Below are 20,180 nucleotides of genomic sequence, written 5' to 3' on the forward strand. Positions count from 1 at the left end.
TAAGAGGTCCACACAATTCCTTCATGTATTCCTGACACAAATCAGTGAGGCTAACTTAACTGTTTTTACAAATTTAATTCAGATTGAACATAAAACAATGAAGTTGTCCCAAAAAACTTGAGAATTGAGAGTTCTTTTTTTTTGAGTGTCTGTACGTTTGGAATTGACAATAACAAGAAAATAACATGAGCTTAGGGTAAAATCAGCAGCAAAAATGAAATGAAAACTTTAGCTATAGTTCTACCAGGAAGACTGAGATGTGACGTTATTCATAATAATTATCTCGTCAGCCTATAACAACCAAGCAAGCCATGTATATAAGCCCATCTAAACAATCTGTTTCGCTGTATTCAGATGACATTGCGGAAGTTTCCCTCCATTCTCGCCATCATCATCACCACCACCAGGTCAGCCTTGTCTCCACTCAGGGGGTTGGCTTCGCCCTGCCTTCATCTTCAGGCAGGATCTGCCAGCTTATCCAGAGTTCTGCACTATAGACGGGGCTTACGCCAAAGAACTTCATGAAAGGACCGTAACGAATTCGCATTCGTGCAAACAATTCACAATAAATGTTCAAACGTTTATCTGCCTCCTAATGTCTTTCTGGTAGAAATAAAAACCCCAAAGTTCAACATCAAGAGGAAAGAAGGCAATAACTCTATATTACAAGCTTTACTAGTGTGTTAAAAGAAAAGTGAAATTGAATACAGATGCAGACTGTGGCAGGCTTTGGATTTAAAAGATTCATTATGAAGTGTATCAGCTTCAATAATGGGCAATGTTCTCATTTTCTGCAAAATATGTATTTCCAATTTAAAGAAAAAATAATTCTAATACATCTTTGATAACCAAGGAATAAACCAAAATCTTGATGCATAATGTATACACTAATGCACAAATGATTTCTCAGCTTTCCTCCAAGAACATGATGTCTTATTTCAAAGACAAAAACATTCATACAGTAATGGCCAGAAGAAGCAAACTAAATAATAATGAAATTGCCCTAATAATGCAGCTCCTTGTAATAAATTCATTTTTGTTCTTTTTTTTTCATTCATTTTCCTTCGGCTTAGTCCCTGTATTAATCAGCGGTCGCCACAGTGGAATGGACCACCAACTTATCCAGCATATGTTTTACACAGCAGATGCCCTTGCAGCTGCAACCCAGTCCTGGGAAACATCCATACACACTCATACACTAAGGCCAATTTGGTTTATTCAACTCACCTGTACCACATGTCTATGGACTGTGGGGAAACCAGAGCACCTGAAAGAAACCCACACCAACACAGAAAATAAGGAGAAATGCAAAAAAAAAAAAAAGTACCGTTATGAAGGGAGACGCTAACAACGAAGTTGCGGATCTAAATGCAGGATTTATTATATAGAGAATGGTCAGGCAGCCAATCATCACAATCAGGAGCAAACGGTAACACAGTCAAATCCAGAAGATTGGTCAATAACAGGCAAGTGGTCGATCCAGGCGGCAAACAACAACAACAACAAACAAAGCATTGATCGGTACACGGCAAGACAAGGCAAACAGCGTAATAATGTTCACTCAACAGCTTAAGCCTGATTTTTACTTCTGCGTCCAGTGACCGGCGTAACCCACGGCACATGCAACGCGCGTGGCTGTGCATTTATACTTCTGCGCGCTGTCTTTGTTGGTCTGCATCAACACGTCCGAAATGCTAGTTGGCAGTGAGGTGTAAATGTTCCTCGAACATTGTCGAGTTTCTTCGCTGCTTTTTTTGCTTTTCCTGAACACTTCCGGGATGTACAAGTGGCTCAAACTCACTCATTATGAGGCAGGAACCGGCATACGTGCAACAACTTTAACTATGAGGTAAACACAAAACAAAACTTTCCATCCGGAGCTCCTTCACGGGACTCCACACTTGTAAACAATCGCTCGCGCCATTCGCGTGGCTCTCGTTCCTGCCCAGACTCTTCAGCGCTACCAAGCCGACCAATCACAGAGCTTGCGCTACGCGTTGTTGCGACGTGTAGTTACATTTTTTGAGAGGTACACATCAGTGACGCCAATGGCCACGGCGAAGGGCTATGCGTCAGCGCCGTAGCATACGCCGGCGTTTGACGCAGAAGTATAAATTAGCCTTTACAAGACTGGTGTGTGCGTGTGCTGCTTTTAAAGTCTAAGTAATTAGTTTAAAACGTTCCACTGGCTGTGTATGTATATGTGTAATTAAGGTGAATGAGGAACAGGTGTGAGTGTGTGGTGCATGACAGGATTTGTAGTTCTTGTGGAGGCAGATTTGTAGTTCTTCGGCAATCTGTATAGACTACATCGCTGGTGATTGTAACAAGTAGAATCGTAATTTTAAAAAACAAATAAGCACTGAACAGAACTTAAAAACCTAGTGAAAAGTATATATTATTAATTATTAGCCCCACTTTGATTTTTTTTTCTTTTTTGTTATTTTCCAAATGATGTTTAAAAGAGCAAGGAAAATTTTTACAGTATGTCTGATGATATTTTTTCTTTTGAGAAATTCTAGTTTGTTTTATTTCGGCTAGAATAAAAGCAGTATTAATTTTTTAAAACCATTTTAAGGTCAATATTATTAGCCCCTTTAAGCTATATTTTTTCTAATAGTCTACAAAACAAACCATCGTTATAGCTTGATTAATTACCCTAACCTGCCTAGTTAACCTAATTAACCTAGTTAAGCCTTTAAATGTCACTTTAAGCTGTATAGAAGTGTCTTGCAAAATATCAAGTAAAATATTATTTACTGTCATCATGTCAAAGATAAAATAAATCAATTATTAAAAATGAGTTATTTAAACTATTATGTTTAGAAATGTGTTTAAAAATCTTCTTTCTGTTAAACATAAATTGGGGAAAATAATTAACAGGGGAGCTAATAATTCTGACTTCAACTGTATATACAGTCAGAATTATTAGCCCTCCTGAATGATTAGTTCCCCTGTATATTTGTACGAACATAACACATTTCTAAACATAATAGTTTAACTAACTTATTTCTAATAACTGATTTCCTTTATCTTTGTTATGATGACAGTAAATAAAATTTGACTAGATAATTTCAAGATACCAGTACTCAGCTTAAAGTGACATGTAAAGGCTTAACTAGGTTCATTAGTTATTAAGGCAAATCATTGTATAACAATGGTTTATTCTGTAGAAAATCTAAACAAAAAATTGCTTAAAGGAGCTAATAATATTGACCTTACAATCGGATTTAATAATAAAAAACTGCTTTTATTCTAGCCAAAATAAAACAAATAAGACTCTTTTTAAGAAGAAAAAATATTTTATGAAATACTGTGAAATATTCCTTTCTCTGTTAAACATCATTTGGGAAATATTGGGAAAAAATGCACAGAGGGCTAATAATTATGACTGTATCTGTTTGCATTCATGATGACCAAACGTTGCCCTTCCTCCCAACATTCAGTTTCAGCTACAGCCATCAAGCATGAGTTGCATTATTTCAAGAGACTGTAACCTTGTGTTTATTTAGCCGCTCATTTGAGTAACCTTGCACTGACCTGATTCGTGCACTAAAAACAGTAAACGTGCATAAGGAAACGATGTGTTCTCATTCAAATGTGACAATACAGTGGCTTTCAACACAAACAACTCAGTCGCAAAAAAAAAGGTTTGGTGATATTAAATGTGTGTTTGTGCTGTTATCAGTGGGCAAAGGGGCATCAGAGGGACCCGGAGCTCGCTCTATTATCTCTTCCAGGACAGGAGGCCTGTGATCAGCCAAAGCACACTGATAACTGCTCTCCAGAACATAATCACCTACTGAACACCGGCCTTCTCAGAATCGCACACTCACATAGATGCTGACTTTATGTGCAGGAGAGAGGTATCGCATTAAGTTAGAGCCCTGAGCTTAAACGTAGATGCTCTGTTTTATATATTTCTGCTCGCTCAATCTATGCAAACAATGTTCTCATTAATTTAGCTTTTAATATCATGATGAATAGGTTACAAGTCATATGTTGAGATGTTTTGTTTTGCTTTTTGAAGCACAGTTGACGTCAGAATTATTATCCCCTGTATATTTCTGTTTAACAGAGAGGTTTTTCAACACATTTCTAAACATAATAGTTTTAATAACTCATCTCTAATAACTGATTTATGTTATCTTTGTCATGATACAGTAAATAATATTTGACTAGATATTTTTCAAGATAATAATTCAGCTTAAAGTATCATTTAAGTGATTAACTAGGCAAGTCAGGTCAGGCAATTTAAGGTAATTAGGCAGGTCATTGTATAAGTGGTTTGTTCTGTAAACAATTGAAAAGATAATTGCTTAAGGGGGCTAATAATATTGACCTTAATATGGTTTTTAAAAATTAAAACTCCTTTTTTTTAGCTGAAATAAAACAAATAAGACTTTCTCCAGAAGAAAAAATATTATTAGACATACTGTGAAAATTTCCTTGCTCTGTTAAACATCATTTGGGAAATATTTAAAAAAGAAAAAAATATTCACAGGAGGGCCAATAATTCAACTGTATTTGCTGTCACACAATGTATACTTTTACTAGTACTACTACTACTACTACTACTACTACTACTATTATTATTATTATTATTATTATTATTATTATTATTATATGCATCATGTGACACAGAAGACTACAGTAATGGAAATACATTCCATTTTAAAATATCTCCACATCAAAAACAGTTAATAACACTATTTTCAATGTATTCAAACTTTTAACCAAGTCTGTAAGTTTTTCCTTTTTCTATTGTATATTAAACTATTAATATATTTTGCAGTAGCATGTTTAATATCCATTGCAAGCTCACTGTTTAATTTCAAAATTATTTCAATTTTAAATATTACAATGCTGAGCATATATAAGTACACCACTCACAAATCTTTTAAATACATATATACAATTTTAATAAGAAGCTATACAATATTATATTTGTGCATATGCATTACTTTAGTCAGCACTGAAGCCAAATCTGAAGCTTATCTAACATTATAACGGTCCAAAAACTAGCACACCCAAATTGTTAAAATATTTTATAGACAAATATTAAATGCTAGTTCAAAAAAAAAGATTAAAAAATGAAGAGAAGCAAACTTTTTTTTTTAATTTAGTAATATTTTGCTTGAATATTATTGTATTATTTTTCAATTTCTAAATATATTTGGTGCCTAAATTATTATTTGAATAAACATATCTGTTTAATAAATCTGTTTTGTTTAAATCCACTAAAATACATTGCCTATATTTACTGAGAAATGAATAAAAATATTTATTCTCAAAATGGGGTGTACTCAATTACGCTGAGCACTGTACTTTAATTTATGTTAGCCTTCATTTGTTGACTAATGTAGCAATTATTACGAGCAACTGGATATAATATCCCACTCATATTGGTTCTTAAAAACAACAGTGAACAGCCATAATTCTTGATAATCGTGTATTTTACAAAACGTTTAAAATAAATAGAAAAAAAATGATAATTTTATTTAAATTGTCCCACATTTCTTTACTCTGCTGTTAATTTAGCTGATTTTAACCTACTAAAATGCAAAGACTTTCAAATTTCTGGCTTCAGTTTTAAACTCCACCCACAATCACAACTGTCAGGGGTCATACATGTAAGTTTCTTACTGATAGAGAAAAAAAGAGAGGGAGAAAGAAAGGGGGGAAGATAAAGTAACCTTTAATGGCACTGTGAAGTTTTATGTAAATATATTTGACTTTAACACTAAGTTCTGGGTTCTTACCCTTTGTGTATTGCACATGTAAATAAATACAATTCTGGACAAATATCAAACACTCTATTTGGAGACAATTGTTTGTATAATAAATGCTGAAAGGGCACCAAACGGATGGCTGTGACTCAAGCCGTACTGCCTTCATTTTCAAACTTCTGCACCAACTCCGAAAACATGAAGGTATGTTCCTTTCACATCATTTACCTCTTCACTTTATCTAAATGTACTGTTTTTATGACTGTATTTATTTATTTAAACATAGTCACTTTAGAGCATAAGTTCCAGATCATCTGTTTTAAACAAAGCCTGAGAATGTAAGTAAAACAGAATAATCTGAATGGAGATCTTAGGCTATGCGGTTGTAAATGAACATAACATACAGTGGAGATCAAAATTATAACAAAATGTTGGGTTCCACACAATTCCTTCATGTTGTCCAAACACAAATCAGTTAAGTTATATAATTTTTTGAAATTTAAGTCGATTAAACAAAAACCAATTAAGTTGTCCCAGAAACCCTTAAGAATTTCATTGTTTCTACACTGTAAAAAAACTGCAGGGTTCCACACAATTCATTGATGTTGACCCAACACAAATCGATTAAGTTAACTTAACACTTTTAACAAATTTATGTGGATTGAACGTAAAAAAAAATTAATTTGTCCCAATGAAATCTCAAGAATTGTGTTATTTTAGCTCATTTTAAATAAGTAGTTTGAACAAGCAAAAATAAATATTATCTGAGAGTATTTGTTTTCATTAAGCAGTTTAAACAAGCAGCAAAATATTTTTTTGGAGTGTAGAAGATTTTGAACAGTTTATGAAGTTTTCAGAAATTGAAGTAATGTACAGCTATCCAGCACAGAAAAGAAATCTATCAAAATTAGAGAAAAAAGCATAAATTGTGAAGGTAACAAAAAATATTAGGACTTCACTAGTCCCACACAGGCATCATTAATCTCTCAGGACCTCACTAGTCTTTCATAGGACTTCACTAGTCTCTCACACTTCACTAGTCTCTCACACTTCACTAGTCTCTCGTTAATTTCTCAGGGCATCACTAGTCTTTCACACTTCAATTGTCTCTCACAGGACATCATTAATCTCTCAGAGCATCACTAGTCTTTCACACTTCAATTGTCTCTCACAGGACATCATTAATCTCTCAGTGCATCACTAGTCTTACATAGGACTCCAATAGTCTTTCACACTTCACTAGTGTCTCACAGGACAGAACTAGTTTGTCACAGGACTTCACTAGTGTCTCTCTCTCTCTCTCTCTCTCTCTCTCTCTCTTGGCAAGGCAAGGCAAGTTTATTTATATAGCACATTTCATACACAGTGGTATTTGTAAGTGCTTTATATAAATAGGAATAAAAGAGATGAGCGAATAAAAAATAAAAGAATTGAAAATTAATAAAACAGACAACAACAGATTAAAATGTGTTAAAACAGGTTAGAAAAGAATGAAAAAGCATAGAAAGACATAATATTGTGATCTGTCGGACGTAGCACAGTGCTCATTCAGAAAAAGCGCAGCTAAACAGATGTGTTTTAAGTCTTGATTTGAATGTGCCTCATGTTGGAGCATATTTGATCATTTCTGGAAGCTGATTCCAGCAGTGAGAGGTGTAGTAGCAGATTCACCTTGCTTTGACTGAATTCTTGGAATTTCTAACTTATTTGATGATAAAGATCTGAGTGATTTGTTAGGTTTGTATTCAGTAAGCATATCTGTAATGTATTGAGGTCCTACACCAGTGATTTATAGACAAGTAATGACACTTTTAAATCTTTTCTGAATGTAACTGGGAGCCAGTGTAAAGACCTGAGCACAGATGTGATGTACTTTGACTTTTTGGTGCTGGTCAGAATCCTGACCCCAGCATTCTGGATGCGCTGCAACTGTCTGACTGTCTTTTTGGGAAGGCCAGTGAGGAGTCCATTACAGTAATCCACCCTACTGGTGACAAAAGCATGAATAAGTTCTTCACTAGAAACAAAGCATCTAAGCCTTGCAATGATTTTGAGATGATAGTATGCTGATTTAGTAACTGCTTTGAGATGGCTACAGAAACTCAGATCTGACACCAAGATACTTGACCTTATGTTTTGTTGTTTGACCCTTAGAGCCAAGGTACGCATTCACCTTGAGGACCTCATCTCTGTTCCCAAATGCAATCTCTCTCTAGTCTCTCACAGAACATCACTAGTCTCTCAACTTCACCAATCTACCTAATACACAAACACTCTTCATTGCATATACATAGAAATTACCTATATAATATATAACTGCAGTTTAACTGTTTATATACAGCTGAAGTCAAAATTAATAGCCCCCCTTTGATTTTTCTTTTCTTTTTAAAATATTTCCCAAATGATGTTTAACAGAGCAAGGAAATTTACACAGTATGTCTGATAATATTTTTTCTTCTGAAGAAAGTCTTATTTGTTTTATTTCGGCTAGAATAAAAGCAGTTTTTAATTTTTAAAAGCCTTTTTAAGGTCAATATTATTAGTATATATTATTACAATATTATTTAAGCTATTTTTTTTTCAATAGTCTACAGAACAAACCATCGTTATACAATAACTTGCCTAATTACCCTAACCTGCCTAGTTAACCAAATTAACCTAGTTAAGCATTTAAATGTCACTTTAAGCTGTATAGAAGTGTCTTGAAAAATATCAAGTAAAATATTAATTACTGTCATCATGGCAAAGATAAAATAAATCAGTTATTACAGATGAGTTATAAAAACTATTATGTTTAGAAATGTGTTGAAAAAAATCTCTCCACTAAACAGAAATTGGGGGAAAATAAATAAACAGGAGGCTAATAATTCTGACTTCAACTGTATAACAGCTTTAACTGTTAAAAGCTATTAGTTACTAGTCAATTATTTAAAGTGTTAAAGTTATGATACCTTATAACCTTAACTTTTCTGAATTTGATTGTAATACATTAATATGCACCTTTTCTAACGCTGTTTTGATAATTATAATTATTGTGAAGAGCGCTATACAAACAAACTTGAATTGAACTGAAGATTCTCAGGACATCACTAGTTCACCAGAACTAGCCTCTAAACAGTGACCCCATAATATAGATCTGTAAATATGATCTCCACTGTATTCCAATGAGAAGTTCAATATATATCAAATATTTTTTTTTAAAACAAATACTTTTCACTGATATCTCTTTTGTTTTAATATCTGATGTCTTCCTCAATGGTTGGTAAGTTTGAAAAAGGCTTTCTGGATCTGGACTCCAAGGATCTGCACCAAAGCCCAGCCAGCTACAAACCTTCCCAGTTCCTGACTGATGAGCACCAGGACGACAGCGAGGGATGCTGGGACATGGAGTTCCTACTGTCTGACTGGGCCAGTATGTCACCTGAACGGTCCAACTCTCAAAACTACACTCCCCAGCGGCCGACCCTACAGGACCAGCTTCACAGTCCAGATCTTTATCAGGAGCTGAACGCACCAAAACCAAACAGACATCAAGTGCGCGTTGCAAGTTCCCTAGCTGAGCTGCTTCCTCCTGAAGCAACCTTAAGTTCCTCCCTGCCTCCTGACCTCCAGTTTAATGGTGGATTTCTAGATCAACAAGCTGCCAAATCATATTCCCAGGCAGAAAACCCCCAGCAGTTCAGTGCTTTCCCTGTCACAAGTAATGTAAACAGAGACAGCAGCATGGGAAAAATGGGGAAGTCCTGGGATTTCGGACATTACTATCAGCCTGCGCCTCTGATATCCTTCCCAGACTCCAAATTTGTCCAAACGCAGGGGATCACAATGGAAACAGTGGTCTTTCCTCCGCATCATCACTACAACTTCATCCCGAGCTACTCGCATCCCAGACTCTACCAGCAGCAGGCAAACTACGTCCACAGGCTGCCGCCGCAGAGCCACTTTCCCTCCACACAGAGCATGGTGCCCGACTCCACAGTGCCACCTGCAGGCCTTGAGAGCAAGCGCATCCGCAGAGGGCTGGTCAAGAGGAAAGCCACGGTGCACAGCTGTGAATATCCAGGCTGCCAGAAGACATACACCAAGAGCTCTCATCTCAAAGCACACCTCCGTACACACACAGGTAAGCTAAAAACACACTTTCATGCATTATGGCTGTCTCTAATGTTTTAACGCTACTCTAGGAAGATGTGTTTTAAATGTGAAGAGTTCAGATGCAGAAACCTTTAAGTGCCATCTGAAATTTCCATTAAAGATGAGCATTTTTATCACCCTCCTGTGTTTATGTTGGGTTAATTCCAGGGCTTGACATTAACTTTTTTGATCACCAGCCACTGTGGCTAGTAGATTTCCAACGTTACTAGCCACTCGCCATTTTTGTTGTCTAGCCAGGGATGGACTGGGACAAAAATTCAGCCCTGGCACTGTAGCCACACCAGCCCACATTACCACACCGACACAGCCCCACCCACAGACACGCACATTCACTATTTAGTCTACAGATGGTGAAATAATATGACATTCTTGCCAGATTTTGATTATGTATGGGTAACCTTGGATTGGGTCGGCCAATCTTGAAACCAGGCGGCAGTTGCAGATTGGGCCAAATGCTTAATATTTGTTATTATTATTATTATTATCATCAAAATATCACATCTAGCAAGAGATAAAAGCTGTCTGCACTTAAAAACAATAACATATTAAAAAAAAAAAAACTGACCGGCCCACATTTAAAAATTGGTCCAGCCCTTCTGGCATTTGCCAGAATTGCCAGATGGCCAGTCTGCCCCTGTGTCTAGCCACACTTTTGTTGTTAGGAAAATATATTTTATATGCATAAATATGACTTTGACATGCTAAAATTACTTGATTTAGATGTTGTGTTATGTCCACATGCCTGCTCATTCATTTCACCTTTTGTGTGTGTTGTGTATGAGCTTGCTCACTGTGCATGAGCAAATGGGTTGTGTTGCATTGCAATTGGTTTTTATTTCACATGACTTTTTTAGGGCTCAAAATTAAGGATTTACTAAATTTATCTCTGACCACACCAAAAATAAAATAATTATTTCTTGATTGTGGTCAAGAAAAAACAAGCAAAATATAGCTGCATACATGTGCTTTATTCAACAAAACTTTTCTTTTTTTTCTTTTTTTCTTTTTTTGACATTTAAAAAGATCGATTGTCATGTCTCTAAAATATGCACAGTAATCTGTCCTATCAGCAGTTACTACACATAAATGGGGAGTTAATCTCATATTAAAGCAATGCTGTTGTAAAGGATGATAATTAAACTATATTAACAAAAATAACTTAGCAAACAAAAGCAGATGAAAACATACCGTGTGTGATAATAAAAGGATGATCACATGCACATGATGTTAATGTTAGGCCTGTTAATAATCTGTTCAAAGAATAATTAGAACGAAAGCAGTGACTGCTGCTGCTTACACACCAATACTTTTTTTTCAATCTTGAGCTCTTGAAAGCAGCAGGACTGTGGGTACACGACCATCGCTTTTTGTCTAGTCTGTTTCAAAGAAAACCGATTGCACCAGTTGCGTTTACTCCACACATGGTTGATCATACAAGTAAATGAGAGCGAGCACGCTTTTTAACAGTTGCACGCATCATATCACCTGTGCAGGCGAGTAATCATCCTCTCATAAGGTATTCACCTGCTTTCTTTTGCCCGCACGAACACAGTTATTTTTATAAGTCATGCTGCTTCTCGATTATAAGATGACATTTGCACGCATATTGGGCCGTGCTTATTGTCGAACTTAGATTTAAGAAAACTACAATTTAAATTTTTTTATTCAACCAGCCAAAATGGCTATAGTGAGAGCAGCTGTCTTACCCGAGAGCTAAAATCTACCTGCATTTGGCATTTTTGTATGGTTAATGTCGAGCCCTGGTAATTTCACTTTAAATACCATGAAAAGAACTTACTATTTGCCATAAAAGTGAAATTACTGAACCTAGACAGAGGAGCCTAATAAAAAGGCCAATTTTTAAAAACAATTTAAGACGGCATTTAGAAGTTTTTTGTGTTTCATTTTTTTAGAAAGTCATTTTGTGTTGCCAGATGTTTAAACTATATGTGACTCTGGAACAAGTTGCACAGGTATATTTGTAGGAATATTCTAAAATAATAGTCAAAATAATACATTTTTCTGTATTTACATGCCAATTTAAAAAAATAAAACTAGTCATGGCTGGGCAATATGGCAAAAATGATAGTATACGCTCAAACATGTGTGATTATTTTTCTTACTTTTCAGCAACTTTTGTGGAAAATGTTTGATTAAAATGTTTAAATATTAATAAAAAAATTAATGAAATATAAAACACTTTTTAAAAGGTGATTATTGCAGGCATAACATAAAATATTGAATAATAAAATGCTAAATGTAAACTGTACTTTTAAGCTTGCAACAATTTTATCATGGACCATGTTTCAGTCTGCATCCAGATTGGTCATCTAAATGATGAAAAAGTATTACCTTAGTGTTTTCTTTGACATAACAAAATAATCGATATAGCATAATAACATGAAACAATAGACTTTATATTTTTCTAAATGATTTTTATTGTCATATGCCCTAGTAAAGAGGTAAAGTCTTGATCAGATATCCGGCCGCTGGCAGTGCGATATGCACATCAACATAGCTTCATTTTTTATGACACTGTATAACAATAATTTAGATTTCTACAGTACTGTGATGGTTGAGTTTAGGGTTGGGGGGTTGTAGGCATTAAAAAATATAATTTATTAGATAACATAAAAAAATATTTGGTACAACTACTGCTTTTAGATTACTGTGACGGTTGGATTTAGAGTTAGGGTGGGGGTAAACTGTTAATAAAATACAATTAATGGGAAATTTCATAAATAATATAAACAATTCTCGTTGACTTCAAGCCCAAACCATATCTGATCTAGCAACAACCTAGTTAAGATCATGTTCATTTTGTAAATTTCCTTCTGCAAATATATAAAAACAAACTTTTTAAACAACTTTAAATAAGATTTTTTGTTTAATTCTCAGATTCCAAATTTTCAAATAGTTGCATCTCAGCCATAATATTGTCATTTGCTAACAAACTATGCTGAATTTATGACTTGGTTTTGTGGTTAGGCTTAAATATATTTTTAAACTGTCTAAATAATATCTACCTCTCTTACTGTGGTGGTCATTGAACAAAAATAAAATAAAATTATGATGACAGATTAATGTTATACCTGTAATAGCTGTGTGTTTTTCAGTAAAATGTTTAATGATTTATTTATACTGCTTATTACACTAATTTCATTTGATAATTTATAATGAACATTATTAGTTTATTTGTTTTTTTACAATATTTTATTTTATTTTATTATTATATTTTAGATATCTTTTAGATATCTTTAATCCGCTGTTGTTTGGGTTTTAATTCTAGTAATTTTGTAGTACTTTAAATTTTTTATTTTTAAAAGTTCAAATGTTCTCATTTAAACATATTTTCTCAATATGTTTTACCTTATTTATCTGTGATACAATACAAATTTTCATTAACCTTAGTTTAACAGAAACAATAACACATTTGCCTCATTCAAACACATGCAAACCCTATTGCATGACATCATATCCTGTTGCTAATATTTACTGAGGTCAGACTCATTTTCATTTTTCTTAAAGCCTAGTTTGAGCGAAACATTTATAAAAAACAACAAAAAAAAACTTTTGTAAAGCATCCATTTTACAAACCATAATCAAATGATTGCACATTTATAAAAGTGGCAAATTTACTTGAAATCCAAATTATTAGCTCTCCTGTTCCTGCCACAAATAAACAAATAAATTAAAAAGTTATTGTGACTTTTTACTTTATCATTTAGAATTGTGACTAAATCTCAAATTGTGACTTTTTATTTTAGAATTATGACTTTATTTCTCAAAATTGTGACTTTATAACTCATAATTCTGATTTTATGACTTCATATTCTAAATTTAGAATTTTATCTCAAAATTCTGACTGTAAAACTTAAAGTGCTATTTAAAAGCTTAACCAGGTTAATTGGGCACATCATTGAAAATAAGTGGGGTTTTTTTGTAGCCAATCAAATCATACATTTTTTTTAGCTGGCTAATAATACATACCTTAATTTTAGATTTTAATATTTTTTTTTACTTTCATTCTAGCGAAACTAAAAGAAATGAGACTTTTTCCAAAAGGAAAATGCACACTAACTTTTAAAGGTGCTGTACTGTATGTAAGTTTTTGACTCTTTTAAAGCATAAATGTTTGCAGATATTTAAGAAACATGCCAAGTGAAAATACTACTTTATCTGAAAAACAATGCTGAGGTCAGATATTCTGCTTTGAAAATGTGTTTTCCGCGCCAGAACAACTGTCTTTGTTTTGGTTAAATTTACCCTGCTCACTGCCAGTTCATCCAAGTATATTTCAGCACCCTGGATTGCCTTTCTGGAAAACATTCATTCATTTATTCATTCATTCATTTAAAAAGGCTCTGAAAGCATCTGTCTGTGACTGAAATGCGACCTCTGATGGACAGTATCAGACTCCGAAATGAGACAGATTCAGTTCCACATGAGGTGGTTATTAACTGGCCGGCAGCTATAGCTCTCTTCAACTCTCACATGGTTGCCCACTGAAGCTAAGCAGGGCTAAACATCCTGGCCAAATCTGCCCACTGGCCTTCGTCCATCATGGCCTTCAAACCACCAATCAGCTGGTGTGTGGTGTGTGGTGTACGGTCTGGTGCAATATGGATGCCATTGCGTGCAATATGGCTACCATTAGGTGTTCAAGATACATTGTAACCCCGTGTCCTAACAACACGCTATGTGACGAGCTATGCAGTGATAAGTAATTCGGCTGTTTGCACCAGACGAAACACGACAAAAATTTAAATACAGCCAATCAGAAGCACAGAATATGCCTTCACTCACTAAATGGTAAGGCTTATAATCTATTTATTACATATTAGCCATCTTTAACATTATTAAATGTAGATGCTGAATCACTGATATGTGTTGGTTTTGAGTCTAAGGTTCTAAAGTTTTATTTTAAATGGTTTATTTCATTTTTTTCAAGATCTGAGGTGAACTATCTGCTTCTGCTTGTAGTGGTATGGTAATAAATGCCATGTAAAATGGCATTCAAACTCACATTATTAGCATTTAACACTGAATAAAGCACATTAGGTGTACCTGAGGTGATCATTGTCATACTCTTCTGTTGTTCGCCTGTGAGAAATAGAAGCCATTTCTAAAATATAAATGCGAGGTGTTGGTTAGGACAAAAACACTTTTAATATGGGAAATATTCCTTCTATCAGGTGCCGTTGCTTTTACTTAGAACACTGTTTAATTCACTTGCTTCTGTCCTCAATCTGGCAACCTGCGCTTGCCTTTGTTTTGATCCAGAGATGCAATACCTACTTGAACCACTGGGTGTCAAACTTACATACTGCACTTTTAATCAACCAGCAATGATCTTCACTGACTGATTGATGTATGATATAAAGTGGGCATCAGAGCGGACAGGAAGCACTACATTAAATTAGATTTTTCAGCGCAATGTCTTTAAAATATCCAAACTTTTTTCCATTTTAAATGGACTTTCTGCGCTAGCCTAGCTACTGACAATACTTGTGTTTACACTGTCTTTCATCTTGTTTTATGCTGAAAAACTAAATAAATGCTTAAGTCTGATTATATTTTAATTACATGACAACATCAATGCTGTAAGAGGAACCAAGCGTCACATAAACCTTTCACTGGAAGTTTATCGTTGGCTGAAAAACACTAGCTGTCATTGGAAAATGTACAACTTTTAAAAGGAGGCATGGCACCAAACTTCACCCCTAAACCCAACTGTTATTGGGGAATGAGCATATCGTACTAAATTGTACGAATGAGATTGATTTATGAATTAGCCACATCAAAAACTTGCGAGACTTACCTGTATTTTTATCTGTTGTCCGCAGGTGAAAAGCCGTATCACTGCACATGGGATGGCTGCGGGTGGAAGTTCGCCCGTTCAGACGAGCTGACGAGACACTTCCGAAAACACACCGGACAGAAGCCGTACGAGTGTCTGCTGTGCCACAGAGCCTTCAGCAGGTCCGACCACCTGGCGTTACACATGAAGAGACACGTGTGAGGAAAAACACTAAAAAAACACAACAAACCACATGAGCTTCATCCATTTCAAAGGCTTGCGAGGACCTGTGTTCAGCTGGAGAGATGCTGGACGCTGTTTATGCATGATAAAGAAAGTATAGAAGCACTATTATATACACATACAATCAGTGTTGGGGGTAACGTGTTACAAGTAATGCAAGTTCCGCAATGATATTACTTTTTGAAGTAAAGAGTAAAGTAATGCAGTACTTTTAAAAATGAATGTAATGCAAGTTACTTTTTAGTTTAATTAACCCAGATAGCACACATACACTTGAAGTCAGAATTATTAGTCCCCCTGTATACTTTTCTCCCAATTTCTTTTTAACAGAGAAAAAAATTATTTCTGAACACAATAGCTTTAATAACTCATTTCTAATAACTGATTTATTTTATTTACTTTGCCATGGTGATAATAAATAATATTTTACTAGCTATTTTTCAAGACACTTCTATACAACTTAAAGTGACATTTAAAGGCTTAACTAGGTTTATTAGGCAATTCATTGTATAACAGTGGTTTGTTCTGTAGACTATAAAAAAATGCTTAAGGAGGCTAAAATTATTGACCTTAAAATGTCTTTAAAAAATTGGAAACTGCTTTTATTTTAGCGGAAATAAAACAAATAAGACTTTCTCTAGAAGAAATAAATATTATAAGAAATACTGTGAAAAGTTCCTTGCTCTGTTAAACATCATTTGGGAAAAATAAAAAAAAATGTAACAAATAAATAAAATAAAATAAATTACAGGAGGGCGAATACTTTTGACTTTAACTATACGTCGAGGAAAAGTCAATGAAAGATCGTAACATCTACAGCATCGCATTCGATCAAACATTTGTATTTTAATGAGCCGTCTTCTTTACCTCTATACACTGTCTATGAATCTTCAACTCCTGAAATTATGCGATGGCAAGCTCTGGTAAAAAGACGTAACAACTTCACCTTGAATAGCTTTAAAAAATTAATTGTTGAATTAAAATTGACATTTTGAAAAGTGGATTGTCTCACTGGACTGACTACTTAATGCATAGGAAAAAAGTACAAAAGTAGCAAACATGTTGCTTTAAATTTGCATTATTCTGTATATACGGCATGTATAGCTCAAAAGATCACTTTATTCTAAACAATTTTTAGATGTGTGTGTGTGTTTTTTAAAGCTAAAAGAAAGTTATAGAGAGTGTTGTTAGTTGCAAAGCTCGTCATAAAAAAAAAAAAAAAAAAAAAAAACTCTGCGAGTAGGGCTTGGAGATATGACAAAAATGCAATCTCGTAATTATTTTCCATACCCAACGATAACAATATGTATTTCAATATAAGTTGTTAATGCTTCCAGATTTAAATGAGTCCCCCAACAATGACTGAAGCCACAAAAATCAGAGAGTCCATTAAATGGCATAACTTATTTTTGGCCGCAAAATTTTCAGTGGCCAAAAATTCAGTACATCTCTAATATCAACACACTTTTACATTCCCATTGTTGCACATTTTTGCTGTGTGATTGGATCTTAGATCAAAATAGAGTAAAAAAAGTCCAGAGCTTATCATTGCTAACAACATTAATGATATCGAGATATTATTTTTCGGTCCAGCCCTACTTGCATGTTCTGAAAAAGGTCAAGCCTCAGCCATACGAAAAGTAACACAAAAGTAACTCACGAGTAACCTAACGCATTACATAGAAAGTAACACAACTAGTTACTTTTTTGGAGAGTAACTCAATATTGTAATGCATTACTTTCAAAAGTAACTTTCCTCAACACTGCAGACAATACAACTGACATGTACATACTGTACAGTACATTATGCGACAAAGGAGACGAGTTGGTGATTATTTTAAAAAAAAATCGTAATTAATTGCAGGTTTCACAGCTCCAAATTTGAAGTTAAAGTAAAAAAAACATCAGGCTTATTTCCAATTTAAGTAAACTGTATGAATTAGGAAACGGTAATCAATTGATTTAAATATGTATTACTGTGAGGAAAAGAAAAAATTATTAGAAAACTGAAAATAAAATGAATCTGAAAAATTATTTGCTGTAACGATTCAAAAATGAATTCGAATCAGCATTAACTTGTGTACATATGTGTAGCTTAAAGAAATATATGTAGCTTGATGTGTGATTTTTTTTTAATTTTCAACACAAAACAATGTCGTTCAGGTCAACTATGATGTTTTATTTTGTCGTTTTGATTTTATATTTGCATCTAATTTCTTATTTATTGTCTATAGTCTTTATTGTGAGCAAGTTGCAAGTGCATTGTGTCCTTATAAGTTCTGTGGCATTTTTAATGTTATAAAATTCTTCATGTTTAATGGTAATTTTGCTATCTATATATCAAAATGCCATCAAGATAAATAAAAATAAATGGTCAATTTGCTTTTGATGCCAATTTGAGTTTTAGTGATAATTTGATCATTTATTTATGTGATCTTATTCACTAATAAAGCAACCGCAGTTCTGTTCTTTCTGTAAGACTCATTTTCTACCAATAGATGGCAACGAATCTACACACAACACAGCGCCAACGCATCAAGAGCTCTACAACGTGTAGCATAAAGCTTGTTTTAATAACCTGAAATAAATCTTTAACATAAAGCTTTGTACATATTTTACTCAAATTTGTGCTCAAACACAGCATTTGAGTGTGTATTGATGTAAATATAAACATACATATATATTTCATAATGTGATTTCCCCTCACTTCCACTTAAAAAAAAAACGAATCAAAACAAAGTACAGAAGGAAAAATATTAAAACTCAGGGTGATAAATGATTTGGGGTACCTTTTATTCTTATTACGCATTCTGGGGTATGTGTTATTATTTAATTTTCTTCTGAAATGCTAAATAAAAATACAAAATTATGACTTTTAAACTAAATAAGAACAATGAACCACCAACCATCCTGTTCATAAGTTTACACCCCTCAGGTTTTGAGTTATGTGTTAGCAGATGAAAACACAACATATTAAAACCAGTTTAAGAATGAATAATTTTCAAGATTATGTAGAACTTCCAATATATAAATGGGTCTTTTCAATAAATACAGTATTATTATTGTATTTTGTGATTTATATGTACACATTTGAAAACCTTAATCTAAAATAGTATAAAGTCAGGCATCACGGTGGCGCAGTGGGTAGCACGATCGCCTCACCCCAAGAAGATCGCCCTCGGCTGGGTCAGTTGGCATTTCTGTGTGAAGTTTTTGCATGTTCTCCCTGTGTTGGCGTGGGTTTCCTCCAGGGGCTCTGGTTTCCCCCACAGTCCAAAGACATGTGCTATACTGTAGGTGACTATAGGGACTAAGCCGAAAAGAAAATGAATAAATGAATAATTATGAAGTCAAATAATTACTAGACGGAGACTTCAGCTGTTCATATTATGCCTATTTGGTATTACTTTTTGTCTAAGTCTAATAACTAAATCATTTTTCCTGAAAGTTGCATTCAGTATATATATGCCACTGTAAAAATGAAGAAAGCTGACAAAACACACAAACACACTTCAGAGCCATTACTGTAATAGCCGATATAAATACAATAAGCAGAAAATGCTGCAAACAAAAACCATGGACAGCGTAACTTCGGGTAATGTATATTGGTTTACTGTATTTAACCTGTGGGATACAAGAGAGATTAAGAAGCCTGGGATTAGTCTGGGTGGTGTTTTGAGCATCAGATAAGCGTAAGTGATCACTGTTTAGGGCATCTTAGGACACAAAGCACTGTGGGCATGGGTGGTGTAAACTATACCTGAATAAATGAATTAAATAATGAATAAATGAATGAATGTCAATTTTCTTTTTAAATGTTTAAAAATGTTTCATTAATTTCTAAATAAATATATATGTATATATATATATAGTAAATGGTAATAACCATCTTGTATTTGATCAGCAATTTCTCAATAATAAGTGAATGAGAGAAAATATTTCCTAAATAATAAAAAATGACCACATTTTTACCATGTTTTACTGTACCACTTTTTATTACTTAAACACATTTAGAAATTCCTTGACAAGCTTTTTTTAAACAAACTACACCAAAAACCACACTGAAAAAAAAATGATTCAAAGATGATTTTTTGAATTTACTTATTTTTTTTAAGTTAAGGGGTTGTAAACAATTTGTTAATGTTGAATTTAAACAATAAAATTAAGTTGAACATTATTAAATTTAATTTGTTTGTTTAAATTCAACATAAATTGTTTGCAACAATTTTGCAGACAACATTTTTTTTTCAGTG

General features: G+C 33.9%; 2 protein-coding genes across 3 annotated transcripts in view; one reads left to right on the forward strand and one right to left on the reverse strand.

Moving 5' to 3' along the window:
- LOC137495917 (uncharacterized) overlaps positions 1 to 20,180 on the reverse strand; it is a 68,242-nt gene that overhangs the window by 18,279 nt on the left and 29,783 nt on the right. The window contains exon 2 of one of the 2 annotated variants that reach the window (XM_068221881.2): positions 15,706 to 15,876. In XM_068221881.2, coding sequence (XP_068077982.2) covers positions 15,706 to 15,754 — 49 coding nt within the window. In that variant the 5' untranslated portion in view covers positions 15,755 to 15,876. Of the gene's footprint in view, positions 1 to 15,705; positions 15,877 to 20,180 lie in introns of those variants that run through there. The other variant, XM_073953651.1, reaches the window with a different exon arrangement.
- Positions 5,683 to 17,135, forward strand: klf1 (Kruppel like factor 1 (erythroid)). Its single transcript, NM_130936.1, is given in 3 exon segments — positions 5,683 to 5,933; positions 8,997 to 9,852; positions 15,731 to 17,135. Coding segments are annotated over 3 exon segments (1,098 nt in total). The 5' UTR covers positions 5,683 to 5,867; the 3' UTR covers positions 15,907 to 17,135.

This window comes from Danio rerio, chromosome 6 (assembly GCF_049306965.1).
Source record: "Danio rerio strain Tuebingen ecotype United States chromosome 6, GRCz12tu, whole genome shotgun sequence".
Taxonomy (NCBI): Eukaryota; Metazoa; Chordata; class Actinopteri; order Cypriniformes; family Danionidae; genus Danio; species Danio rerio.